Source organism: Cervus elaphus, chromosome 16 (assembly GCF_910594005.1).
Source record: "Cervus elaphus chromosome 16, mCerEla1.1, whole genome shotgun sequence".
Classification (NCBI taxonomy): Eukaryota; Metazoa; Chordata; class Mammalia; order Artiodactyla; family Cervidae; genus Cervus; species Cervus elaphus.
In genome coordinates, this window is record NC_057830.1 from 13,543,486 (window position 1) to 13,557,122 (window position 13,637).

The 13,637-nt window shown below is 37.0% G+C and overlaps 1 protein-coding gene and 1 non-coding gene across 3 annotated transcripts in view; one reads left to right on the plus strand and one right to left on the minus strand.

Annotated features, from left to right (window-relative positions):
- TMEM245 (transmembrane protein 245) overlaps positions 1–13,637 on the plus strand; it is a 76,842-nt gene that overhangs the window by 20,630 nt on the left and 42,575 nt on the right. Inside the window, exons 4-8 of one of the 2 annotated variants that reach the window (XM_043927355.1) lie at positions 727–843; positions 3,667–3,891; positions 5,039–5,208; positions 8,315–8,338; positions 13,466–13,570. In XM_043927355.1, the coding sequence (XP_043783290.1) occupies positions 727–843; positions 3,667–3,891; positions 5,039–5,208; positions 8,315–8,338; positions 13,466–13,570 (641 nt within the window). The remainder of the gene's footprint in view (positions 1–726; positions 844–3,666; positions 3,892–5,038; positions 5,209–8,314; positions 8,339–13,465; positions 13,571–13,637) is intronic. The other variant, XM_043927356.1, reaches the window with a different exon arrangement.
- On the minus strand, positions 2,668–2,774 carry LOC122673133. Its single transcript, XR_006334610.1, has one exon. It is a non-coding gene; the product is annotated as a U6 spliceosomal RNA (small nuclear RNA).

Sequence of the window (13,637 nt, forward strand, 5' to 3'; positions counted from 1 at the left end):
ATTGACTGTATATGATTTTGTGCAATACCCATACATTTGCATAGTCAGTCATGAAATGTTGTTATTGAAAACAAGTATGGGCTATTTTGGGCTTCCCATTGGTGCTAGTGGTAAAGAACTGCCTGCCAGTGCAGAAGACATAAGAGATGTAGGTTTGATCCCTGGGTTGGGAAGATCCCTTGGAGGAGGGCATGGCAACCCACTCCAGTATTCTTGCCTGGAGAACCCATGGATACAGTAGCCTAGTGGGCTACAGTCCACAGGGTCGCAGAGAGTTGGACACGACTGAAGTGACTTAGTATGCACATGGGCTATTCCATACTGTACTAGGAGCTAGTAATACAAAGGAAAGTAAGCCTGCATTCAAGAAGCTCATAGACTTGGTGTAACAGTGTTTTTCAACAGAGATGTGCAGTAAAATAAACCTGTGAAGTTAAAATACAAGTGTGGCATTCCGTGTTTATATCTACTATCTTCCACATGCACCAGTGTCAAGTTCCCAAATGAGAGAGAGAGAGTCCAGAAACTTGCATTTTTAGCAGACTTGACTGTTGATTTTTAAGCACTGTCTCTTGATGAAGAACCACTGGTCTAGTGGATCAGTAATAACCATTTTGTTTTATTGCTGTTGAAGAACCAAGGACTGTGTTCCAGTTTGCAAGTTATTTTCCTTTTTTTTTTTTTTTTGCCTTTAAGAAGTGTTATAACTGCATGCTTGTTTTGCAGGAGCAGAGCTGCCGGGACAAGTCATCTCTATGGCAGCTTCTACTCTGGCAACCTTGGCCATCTCCATCACGGGCTATGAATCGAGCTCTGAGGACCACACCTCCACCCAGCCTGCAGGTGACTGGCGTTGTGAGAATGCCTTCAGAATCCTTCTGGAAAATGGAATATTCATAGAATATAAAATTAGGAAAGACACTAGCATCACAAGATGCTACTTACTGGTCCTTCATTTTTCTCTCTGGTTCCTATTTTTACACTTTTTTCCTTCTATCTTTGTTCTCATGTATCACTTTTTTCATTCATTTAATTATTTATCTTCTTAGGTTTCTTACCTTGACTCTTCATTCTTTCCTTTTTTTTTTTTAAAGGGCTTTTCTTATTTTTCTTTTGTTATTCTTTTTCACTATCCTTTCATTTTGTTTTCCTTTTCTTAAAGACCCATTTACCTTTGTCTGTATTTTCTCCTACTTAGTCCTTTTATTTGCCATTTCTATAACTTGTCAGTTCTCCTCCATTGTTCTCTTTTGCTCTGTTTATGTTGCAGTTTTTGGTCATTGTTCCTTTTCTCCATCTTTCTTTTGATTTTTGTTTTCCATCTTCCAATCATTCATTTCTCTGGCATTTTTTGCTTTTCTTCTCAAAGTTTGCTTTGCATGCCTCTTGCTGTTAGTATATTGACTGTTTTCCTTAACACAGAATCCTCTAATTATGTTGGACACAGAGCTCCTGTGAGATCCAGCTAGTAGTTTTATACCAGCTTTAAAGTCATACCAGACTCACAGAATTCAGGATTGTAAAGGCCTTGTCTGTCTGTGCCAAGAGGCCCATTACTGCCAGAGGTTTGAGAGTTAAGGAGCTGTTTTCATGAGCTCTCCTGGAAGAACTCACGTTAGAGAAGTCTTGAAAGAGGGGATCAGCTAAGAAGAAGGCATTTGGGGTAGTAGTAAAACTTATTTTTCTTACGCATTAAATTATGTTTTCAGAGTAGAGAGGGGATGATGTTTTGGTTATGGACTTATTATTCTTATGAATATCTGCCACATCCAGCAACATGAAGTTTCCAAATTAGGAAGACATTCATTCAGAGAGCAAACAGAAGCGTATTATAATTAGCTTGGTGTTTAGCCCCAAACCTCTGGGTAGAATGTTAGTTTTCATGAGATGGGCTGACTTAAACATGGTCCCAGTTACATAAGTAGTAAAAATATACTCATAGCTAAGCATCATTTAAAAAAAAAACCACTAAGGAAATTATAATAAAGCACTCACAGGGCTATTATGGGGTTACTTATGAAAGTTATGAAATAACAGGGAAGGCATTCTTAGAGTAAAGATTTAATGAGTACCTTCTACATGTCAGGTAATATTTTTTTGCACTAGGAATTCAGTGGAGGGGCAAGCAAGACAGACTAGGTCTTATTTCTTCTGGAGTTGGCATTCAACTGAAGGGAGAAAGTGGGAAAGGTTCTGAGTGGAAAATGATACAACTGTGTAAAATTGTATAAAGAAAATGGGGCAAAAAGGGCGTTGAAATTAGGGGTGTTCATTTTTTTTTTTTTTACCTAGACTTTAAGAAATAAGGTATACTTTTAACTTTTTTTTTTTTTTTTTTTAATTTTTTTTCCAGTGGGTTTTGTCATACATTGATATGAATCAGCCATGGATTTACATGTATTCCCAATCCCGATCCCCCCTCCCACCTCCCTCTCCACCCGATTCCTCTGGGTCTTCCCAGTGCACCAGGCCGGAGCACTTGTCTCATGCATCCCACCTGGGCTGGTGATCTGTTTCACCATAGATAGTATACATGCTGTTCTTTTGAAATATCCCACCCTCACATTCCCCCACAAAGTTCAAAAGTCTGTTCTGTATTTCTGTGTCTCTTTTTCTGTTTTGCATATAGGGTTATCGTTATCACCTTTCTAAATTCCATATATATGTAAAAATATGGAACGCTTCACGAATTTGCGTGTCATCCTTGTGCAGGGGCCATGCTAATCTTCTCTGTATCGTTCCAATTTTAGTATATGTGCTGCCGAAGCGAGCACTTAACTTTTTTTTTATAGAAGGCAAAATATAGGTGTTAGGATCTTACTCATTTCCATCATTGTGATATATTCTGAGTAATAGTGAAATATGGCAGTAGTTGCATTGTTAGAAAGCAGTGCCTTATGAAATAATTCAGTGTGATATCCTATATTTGAAGATTCCTCATCCACAGCAACCTGTCATTTTTTAGTATCTCATTCTAAGAGAAAGATATGCTTCAAAACCCTGGGTTCTTGTAAGAGCAGCTGGTCCCATTTAGATAAAATGACGCTGAAAAGCCATATTGTTTCAGAGACACATATAAATACATCTACAATAAAGTTAAAAGAGAAGGAGTTTTTAAATAAAGAATTCTGTATGTTAATATTTATTGCTTTATATGGTTTGAGTAATTTTCATGGGCTAATTATAATTCTGTTACTTTGTCATGTGTTTTTCTTTAGTTTTTTTTTTAATCTAAATGCTATATATATATATATACACATATAAATAGAAATGATAAATATGTCATAAAAAACTTGAACAGTGTAAAATGTATAAAGTAAAAATAAACCATTTCTCATACTCAACCCTCTCGACGAACTTAATTTCCGTAGGTGTAAACGCTGTCAGTGTTAATTCTCCTCACCTTTTTCATTAGCTGTCAGTGTTAATTCTCCTCACCTTTTTCATTACATTTGCAAGCATACATCATTCTCCACACCTTTTTTTTATTACATTTGCAAGCATCCATCCAGGTCTTATTTTCTTTTTTAACCCAGTGTAATCATGCTATCTTAGTACATCTTGAAGGCTTAAACCAGGCTAGCCTAGTTAATTGCTCTGTATTACTATTTATTAATGTGGACCAATATGTGGGTGATTTTTTTTTTTTTTGCTTTCCCTCCTCAGGGACAGAAACCATGGACAGAGGAGAACCCCCTCCAACACTGGCCTCAGCTTCTTCACCCGCCTCCCCTTCACCCACCCTGGGCAGACAGAGACCTGAAGTTGGCACGTTTCTTAGGAAGAAGAAAACTAGTGACATCTACTTCGTGTCTCTCCTTTGGGCCATCGTCGGAGTCCAGATCTGGTCCAACCTGTGGATTGTACAGTTGCTGCCCGTGCCTATTGCAGGTAATTGGTTAGTGATGATCTTGTCTTGCCTTTGAAGATTTTTTTTTAATTTGTGGATTTTTTTTTTAATGTTTGAGATAATTTTACTATCTTTTTAAATAAAAAAGGGGAGTAGGCTGTGAATATAGTAGCCCCCACAAAGTTTTTACAACTATAATTACCCTGGACTTATTCTCGAGACCATAGGACGTCTCCTAGGACGTCTCCAGAGGTTTAAAAATGCTGATGAAGGAATTGTTGACCGGGCATGTAACACTGAGCTCATGGTTCAAAATAGTAAACAGTGAACTGTTAGATTAAAGGCCAGGGCTAAGGACACAGAGCTCCCTGGAATAGGGAAATCATAGTGGCTGGGACCAATTATCTAGGGTCCAGACGTCAAGGCAACCCTCACAGATGAGTAGCACTTCCTTCTAGTCCCTCCTCCTTAGTTAGCTTTTAACAGAAGGTTTAACCCCCGTTTAAAGGGAAACCACAGTATCCCACCGCAGAGGGTTCCCTTCATATTGCAGTTTGAGTAGTTCTGGCTGAAATCACGTAGTGTACAGCTGTTTGTAACAGCCCTGGTCTCTACGGAACCATGGTGAAAAATTCAGATGTACACAGCATCAAGAAGAGACATAGAAATACAAATGAGAATGTTACCCTGTGGGGGTATAAGGTTATGATTTGTATGGAATACCTTCTGCTTATCTGGTCACTACACATCAAACATCTAAGGAAAAGAATAAAATTTGGCAAGAGCAGCTCTAATAGCCAAAGAGACAAGGACAGGTCAGAGGTTAGTACGCTTTATCCTGGAACGGTACAGTGTGAGGGGCCAAGATTGTAGTCAGTGAAATCCTCATGATCAAGGTGTCTAATGTTTATGTGGGTTTTGAATCCCTGACCCCTTCAAGGCTTCAGACTTCACAGAGAGGGTGGGAGATAGGTAGGTGGGGATTGTGTGGAAACTGTCCCAGTTCCATCAAGCTGGAATATTTTGAACTTTGTTCCTTCCCTCCTCCATTAAACAAAAACAAAAGCAAAAAAAAAAAACAAACCTATCTATTTTAGCACTGGCTTTACTGTTTTAGGAAGGTTATGTGGAACTGAACCTGTTTGTAACCTTTGTCTCTCGTGTGTGTATTTCTCATCTTCCTCATAGTCTGGGTCCTCAAAAAGCTTGTTATTCACTTTGGCGTTGTGAACTTCCTGGAGAAGCGCGGCGCTGTGTGGTGGCAGGTGATAGAGCACTTCCTGAAGGAGCGGCAGGAAGCCCTGGCCCCGTGGCCAATTATCGGGCTCGGAAAATTCTTGTTAAAAGTTGATAGCAAGGTATTGTATTTTCATAACTTGAGCTGCTTTCAAGTGGAGTTTATTATGTATTTCGTTGTCTAAAAGATTCCATTTTATGGTATATTAGTATTTACGTTGTACTTGCTGATAACACATTTAATGTCTAACTGATGAAATTTAGAGTGATGGATGGGATAAATGTAGTTTGAATAAGTGTTGTGTAAGTATTTTTACATCTTAAAAATGAGGGAAAAGGAGCACCTAGTTCAACTCTTATTTTATAAGGACCAAATTGAAATCTAGAGGGGTTAAGTGACTTGCCTAAAATTATATAGCCAGGTGTAGCTCAGTGCAGTGAATAATTTTGGATAATTCTCATGCATCAGATAGCATAAGTTTTAGGGAAAACCAGATGAATCCTGGAAAACTAGGTACAGAAACTCTGTTTTAGTGGGGAGACAGCAATCCATTAGAATTTAGAGGCTGTGCTAGATTCAGAAGAGATGGTTTGGAGCATAGTCTCTGAATTCAAACTTTGGATTCAGATCCCAGTTCTGCTGCTTGTTAGCTCTGTGACCTTGGATGAGTTTTGTAACCTTTCTGTGCCAGTGAATATAAAGTATAATAGCAAGTATGTCTCAGAGAATCGTAGTGAGGGTTCAGTGAGTTCATACATGTGCAGTTCCTAGACTGGGATCCGGTACACTGTAAGCTCTGTGTAAGTGTTGAGCCGTTGTCAGTTTGAGGGGAGAGGTGTGTCCAGGATACAGTGGTGGTAACTGAGCAAGAAATGACTCACTGTTGGTGAGCAGTGGGGAAGGTGATACCAGAGCACAGTTTGAAGCACTGCTAAGAGTTTATTAGTGAGGCCTGGAAGAAGAGCGGGTAAATGGAGCGGTGTAGGGGCACAGAGACCCCCACAGAGTGAGTTCTTAGGGAACCCTAAGAAAGCGGGATATGTGAAACGGTGATTAGTGGGAGGCAGAGCTGGAGAGTCAGGCAAGACTGGATCGAGAACGCCTTTTTGTATGCTGTGCTGTGCAAGCTGGGCTTGCTAGTGACTACTTTTAACAGGTCCATCCAGGGCTTAAGGTTGAAAAACACGGTTGGATGAAGCAAATGTAGACAGAGACAAGAACAGTATCTGGAGTTCATGTGAGGGGGCGGAAGTCAAAGGAGGTGCAGGGGATACATATTTTTAATATGTTGCCTGGTTGTCTTCCAGAAAGTTTGTCAGTTTTAGTTCCCACCTCAGCAGCATATGAGAATGCCCATTTCTTTGAGCTCTTGCCAGTACTGGATATTATGGTATAACTGAAAGTCCATTTTAGTTTTGTAAAAAGAAGCATCTCGGTGTTGTTTTAATTTGAAGTTTTAAAAAATAACAGTTGAGTTGACCATTCTTTTATTTGCTTCTTGGCTGTTTATATTTTTCTTTTTTAACTTGCCGTGTGTGTGTGTGTGTGTGTGTGTGTGTGTGTGTCTTTTGTGACCCTTGGCTGTTTATATTTTTCTTTTTTAACTTGCCATGTCTGTGTGTGTGTGTGTGTGTGTATCTTTTGTGACCCTGATGTGTGGCTTCTGGGAATCTTAGTTCCCCTGATGTGTGGCTTCTGGGAATCTTAGTTCCCTGACCAGGGATTGAACCTGGGCCCTTGGTGGTGAAAGGACAGAGTTCTCACCACTGGACCACCAGGGAATTCCCTGCCTATTGTGTTCTTATTAATTTTTTTCAATTTTTAAAAATAAGAATCTAGGACTTATCACAGATTTCAACATGTTGATCACATCTCCCAGACTAAGGTGAAGTTTTATCTTACTAGAGCAGATTTATCACTTCAAGCTGTAAAGAGGGTGACTCTTACACCAGTTAATTTTTTTGTCTTACCACTATCAGATGGCATAAAAACTAAATCTATTTTCAGTGTTCCCATGTACTTGTATTGGGAACACTTCATTTAGGAAAACTGTACAGTTGTGTTGGTTGAAATTCCAGGGGCATCAGAAGTATTTGTTATGGGGTAGTCTTGTAAAAATTTGTCATTTTTATTCTAATCTATATGTCAGTCTTGTTCTTCAGGAAGAGAGACAGTAAAATTAATAAAACTAGCATTTTCTGTTATATATGATATATATCAGAATAAATGGCTATCACAAATTGAATATTTGTTCAATTATAATTGATGTCAAAATTATGTTTTATGCAGTATAATAATATATCTGGGGTCCTGCTTTGGAGAATAAATCTATTTTCCGTGTTTCTGTTTAATTTCAATTGATTGGACCAGTGTTGAAATGATCCATCTAGAGAAGATTGTTTGAAGTATGTGTCTAAACATGTACTAGGTGTGCTTTAGGAATAACTCTGCAAAGAGCATTTAGTCATTCAGATGAAATTAAGCTTTTTAGTCTTTATGCTTTTTATACACTAATAATGCTTTAAATCCTATGTTTGCTGATTTTTATTTTATGTGACCATTAACTAGCATTAGTTATTATAGTGCTAAATATTGTGAGGTGTAGATGAGGTAATGTCTATGTGAAAAAACAGCAGGATATTACATACAGTAGAAAAATGCATGCCTGAAAAATTGGAAATGGAAGAAAATGCGCCCAATACGATCAGAATCTTAAATATGTCTGCTTTTTGACCAGCTGTTCACTGTTCCAAATGAGCACTGAAATGTTTTACTCTAGGAATGTAAAATAAGTACTGTTATAAAGCTGCAACTACAAAGTTCAATGAAAATGTAGTGTGTGAACAGGAATTAGTTTATATAGGGACTGAAAATCCTTTTAATGCATGGTATGTGAAAAATCTTAATTATAGCTTTGATCTTTGGAATTTGGTGTGAAAGTTTAAGCCTGTAAGCATTCAGGTTATCTTTATGTACTTTTAATCGTTGAATTTCGAACAAAGTTTGTGGTTATCATCATTTCAATCGTGTGTCTTAAAGGAATACTACCTTCGCTTGATTTTGAAACTTTGTTAATGCATTTCAGTTTTTTTCCAGTTTTCCCTTTGTCCGAGATGATTTCCTCCTCATGCTCTCAGTGACTCTCTTTTCTTTTCATACTGTTACTGCATTCTCTAATGATATGCCACTGTTCTTATCTTCTCTCTCACCTTACCCCTATCCTCAAGCTCTGGCACTGGCTAAATAAGAAGGTAAATGAACACCCGGATGTTGATTTTTGCTATTGAACTTCCCCCCGGTATCTCCGTTCTCACCCTGTTTCTGTTCATATGTCAGACTAAGTTTTTGTTTTTTAAAGTTCTAATTATAAGCTATGGAAGGTCGTGAAGCATTAATATTGCCACAGTGCAATTTGCTAAAAACTTAAAGCTATTCATTTAAGATGTGGATGGTATCTCCTTGCCCGAGTGTGTTGACGTTCTGTCTCGTGGTCCTGTTGTCCACTGTGACCTCCAGACCTTTTCAGCTCTATCATGTGGCCCAGCCTGATACTCTCGTCTCCTTTAATGTGTGAAAGCATTTTAGGCAAAAGTTACTGAAAAGGAAAGAGAGCTCTTTACGGCTACTTTTTCTATAAATAACACCGTAGTTTTTTTAAAAAGACTTATGAAATATTTGTATGATTCTCTTCGCCAATAGTGTTATATGTTGTCTTTTTTTTTATAGCTAGTGTTTCAAAATTTTATTTTTTATCTCAAAAAATGGTGTAGTCATGGCCCATGACATCTAGTTTTATGTACTTCCCAAAACGTAAGGTTGTGTCTATGGTAAATGCCTCACATGATTGGCATGGAATTTTCAGTAACTTAAATGAAGTCTAATCCAGATAGGTCAGGAGTACCATAGTACACATACAGTAGATCTGACAGTGTTATCGGATCCCTAGGGCAGATAGCAAAAGATGGTATCATTCATGTGTGTTGTCATTAAACACAATAAGACCTTAAAAATCTTCAGTGAAAATATTACAGCAGGCCTTAAGAAAAATGTGTTACCTCTTAGAAATAGTTCAAAATGAGGCTCTTGGGTGTAAAGATTAGAGTTTCATTCTTTCTGTTGAAAGAGAATAGAGGGGAGACTTATTGACAGTGCTTATTACACTTTTAAACTTTGGATTGAAAATAAACTGTGTGTAAAATCAACATACACACATAGCACCGTGATCACACACACGCATACAAACACACATACACAAATGGTTATGTGTACCTCCAATCTACAAAACAATATGAGTAAATGAATTCAATCCTTGGCAAATGATAGTGTTACAAAAATAAGTTATATTTTCTTACTTTGATTAAAGTAGGTGGTCTTATGTATTTCCCAACTTTGTTTTTATTGAAATGAAATTGTTCTCAAGAGATGAGAGAAAGGAGAGCTAAAGTCACTAAGTTCAATCTGATTTAACCTTTGGTGACTTGAGTTAGGTTACCTAATTCATAGCTGATTAATTGTGAATTAGTTTTAAAAGATTCTCAAGGGGTCAGATAACCTTTTCCTTTTCTTTGATGATTCTGTGTAGCATAGGTAAAGTATTGGTGTAGAGTTGGAGTAACTGCTTTAACTTCTGAGAGTCTGTGCCTGGAAAAGCACATAAATAAATTGAAGTCTGTTTTGTTACATATTTCATCCAAGGGCAGAAAATTTGCAGCATTGGGTATTGGTATTCCAAGTTCAAGTGGAGTGAATTAGAAACTATTTCAAGAGAAGTGAGGGCGAGAAACATGGCTATGATTAATTGAAATGTAACTGTTTCTTAAGACTTACTTGTTTTCTCAGTATTTATTATTTGCACTGCTAGAATTAGGCTAAGAAAAACAAAGCAAAATAAAAAGCTACACGTCCAGAATAATGAATAGAAAACTCAGTAGTGGAATGACAGTTTCTTCATAACTTGGTAAAGAAGGCGAGTCAGTATAGAAGCCTCAGAGTATCTTTTGATATAACTATGTATTTACTGACATTTCTACATTTAGAAAAAAATGCATGCCTGTTATTTATACTTAAAACATTCAGAATGTAATTTTAAAAGTACTTCCCTCCTACTTTTAGAAAATAAAATCTCAAACCTAAAATAAACTGGGAAATAAATGGAGCGGGGTAGGGACTGACAGGCAGTGTGGTTCCCCTTGCTTAAAGCAGAGCACGGCCTCATGGGACAGCGCCTCTTGCAGTTCTTTACGAATTCTCTCCTCGATCCCCTTCCCCTTCTCCTTTGCTTCCTCCAACCACGTTTCTTTTTCTGTGTCTATGAGTTGCAGTTTCCTTATGAGTCTTGTTCCATTCACTCTTTTAGGGTGTTCGTTTCCTCTGTAAGTTTTCTATCCTCTTTGATCGTTTCCTCTCGATTGGTCCTTAGTTCTCCACATTTTTAAGTCTTTCCTGTCTCTCTTTTCCACTTTTTTTCCTCTCTTTCACTTTTGCTATCTTCCTTTTTGCCTGTTTTCTCAGCTTATCTTTGCTGGCCATAGGTAAATAGAAACCCCCCCCCCACCCCCACCACACACATACCTTTTGCTTGTGTATGGAACATCTTAAGTGATTTTATTTATAGGCATGCCTTGGAAATACTGTCGGTTGAGTTCCAGACCACAACAGTAAAGTGAATATTGCAATAAGGCAAGTCACATGGTTTTCTTTGGGTTCCCAGGACATATAAAATTTGTTTGTACTGTACTGTAGTCTGGACTTCCCTGATAAGCTGAGCTGGTAAAAAATCCACCTGTAATGCAGGAAGATCTGCTGGAGAAGGGAAAGGCTGCCCAATTCAGCATTCTTGGGCGGCCCTTGTGACTCAGCGGGTAAAGAGTCCGTCTGCAATGTGGGAGACCTGGGTTTGATCCCTGGATTAGGAAGATCCCCTGGAGAAGGGAAGGGCTACCCACTCCAGTATTCTGGCCTGGAGAATTCCATGGACTGTATTATGCAAGTCCATGGGGTCGCACTTTCACATACTATAGTCTATTGGGCTTAATAGGTGGCGCAGTGGTAAAAAGTTGGCGACTGAGTTGGACACATGTAGTCTATTAAGTGTGCAATAGCATTATGTCCAAAAAATGTTATAAATCGTAATTAAAAATACTTTATTGCTAGGAAAAAAAAGACTAAACATCATCTCAGCTTTCAGTGAGTTGTGGTAGTAACATCAAAAGTCACTGATTACAAATCACCGTAGTAAATATCATAACAAAAAGTTTGAAATATTGGGAGAATTACCAAAATGTGATAGAGATACAAAATAAGCAAATGCTGTTGGAATAAATGGCGCCAATATACTTGCTCAATGCAGGGTTGCCACAAACCTTCAATGTGTAAAAACACGTTATTTACAAAGCACAATAAATTGAAGCACAATAAAACGGTGTCTGCCTGTGTTTTAAATTTTCAATAAAACATCTAACCCTCAGTATTATCTCTTGAAAATAAATTTTTCTTTAGGTGTCTCTTATTCCAGCCCTTAGGTATATAGAGCTTGTGATAGGAAAATTCTACCCTGGCTTGAAAACAAAGTTTGACTTTTGTAATGTTGTTGTACATAATGTGTTTGTGAATATTCCATGTTTTATATGTTAAAAATATTCAGACATAACTTTAGATACTTTCCAAATAAAACATCTTTTATGTTGATGTATTTCAGGATGTGGATTTTCTAAAAAAAAAATTGAGGCTCCTAAGTTATTTTCAGAAATTGTAATTTGTGAATACCAATCCAGTCTTAATTCTGATATTTTCTTTATTTTTCCTATTCAAATATGTATTAACTGAGCTTTTACCACATGCTGTGCACTGTTAGGTTTTGGAGATACAAAGAGGAATCATGCAATACTATCTCTTTGCTCAGGAAACTCTCAAAAACTAGATGTTGAGTTAGTTTCTGATTGTGATACTCTTCACTTTCACTGATTTTAGAACTTACATTCAAAATATGACCTCTGACCTTCCATATCTTAGAAACCTATTATTACTTTTTTTAATCTCTGCATTGTCTTTGATGCTTTGGTAGCATGCACTGAAAATTAACTCTTCTGTTTGAAAGCTGTAATTGTCAAGATAAAAGATGCACTGTTTAACTTTGAGTTCACTATAGCATCGATTTCTTGGTGATAGTGTCCTTCCTGAAAGATAAGGAGGTGCAAGCTTATAATCTTCGAATAGAAAGCAAATGTTTTAGAAGACATGCTGCTTTAACCATCCTTCTTTGCTCTTGAATGTTTAACTGTTTGGCGAGCATAATTCATATTTAAGAGAAGAGTAACTTACTCAGCAGTGCTCATGTTGGGATTGAGGGGTGCATTGTGGTATTTCAGTCATCAGTCTGACTGTATTTTTGAAATGTTAATTGGTAGCATTGCATGGCAGGAATTCTAGAGATCTGTCAGGATTAGATATTCTGAAAACAAAGGTTTTAGAAAATGTAGGATTATTTGTCATTGTGAAAGATGAGAGAAGTTATACTCAAAATAGAATGCCTAGTGGCATTTTAGAAAAGCATAATTTTATTGATTATGAGATAACTACTGCATTAACGATTATTCTTTATTTATAGTCAATTATAATTTGTCATAAAGCTTATGGTTTAAAAAAAATAGAAATTTCAAGTGGATTTCTTATTTTATTATGAAATATTTCAAGTATAAAAGGATAGAAGAGCACCCACATGCCTGTCTTCCAGTGTGACAAAGTATTACCTGTACCAACTGAAGTCTCCTGTGTACCCCTCCCTGATTGTGCATCCATGTCCCAACCCTTTTGCTTCCAGGGTAGCTGTTATTGTGAAATTGGTATTTATCAGTACCTTAACAATAGATTTTATTTGTAACCCTGATGACATTAAAGGAAAAAAATATTTTGAATGTAATTCCCATTTTAATTTGCTCCTATTTTATCTGTCTAGTTTAGGACATATCTGTATTGTAAGAGTCATCCTTTTACTAAAGTCATATATATTTGCTAATTGACAGTAGAGATTTGAGGTCACTAAGGGATTGTCATTATTTAGTTTAGAATGTTTATTAGATCGTATATTCTAATTTGAAATGTAAACATACCACACTATGAGAATCCAAGCATAAATTTAGGTTATATTCAAATTGATTGCCTTTTCTTAGATGTGACAATAATAAGCTCTTTCTGTAACAACAATTAACACTGTTAGTTAATTTTCTAAAGTGGCTTATAGCTTTCACTGCTTTAATCATTATGCCATAGTTTCTGCAATGCTGTATAGCCTGTTTTGTCTTCATGATGTTTGAATGCACATATGTTTTTATTAAGTTGTACTTGAAAGATGACTAATTCTCTTTCTCATTTCTGTGCAGATGATCATCTGGTTGGAGAAGATGTTAGACAAAATAATTAGCATTTTCATCATATTTTTGTTAGTGATAGGAACACTTCTTTTAGCCCTACTCCTGACTGCAAAGGTACAGTACAACAATTACTATCACCATTAATAAACTCTTTAACTGTTAGAATTTGTTGTATGGATAA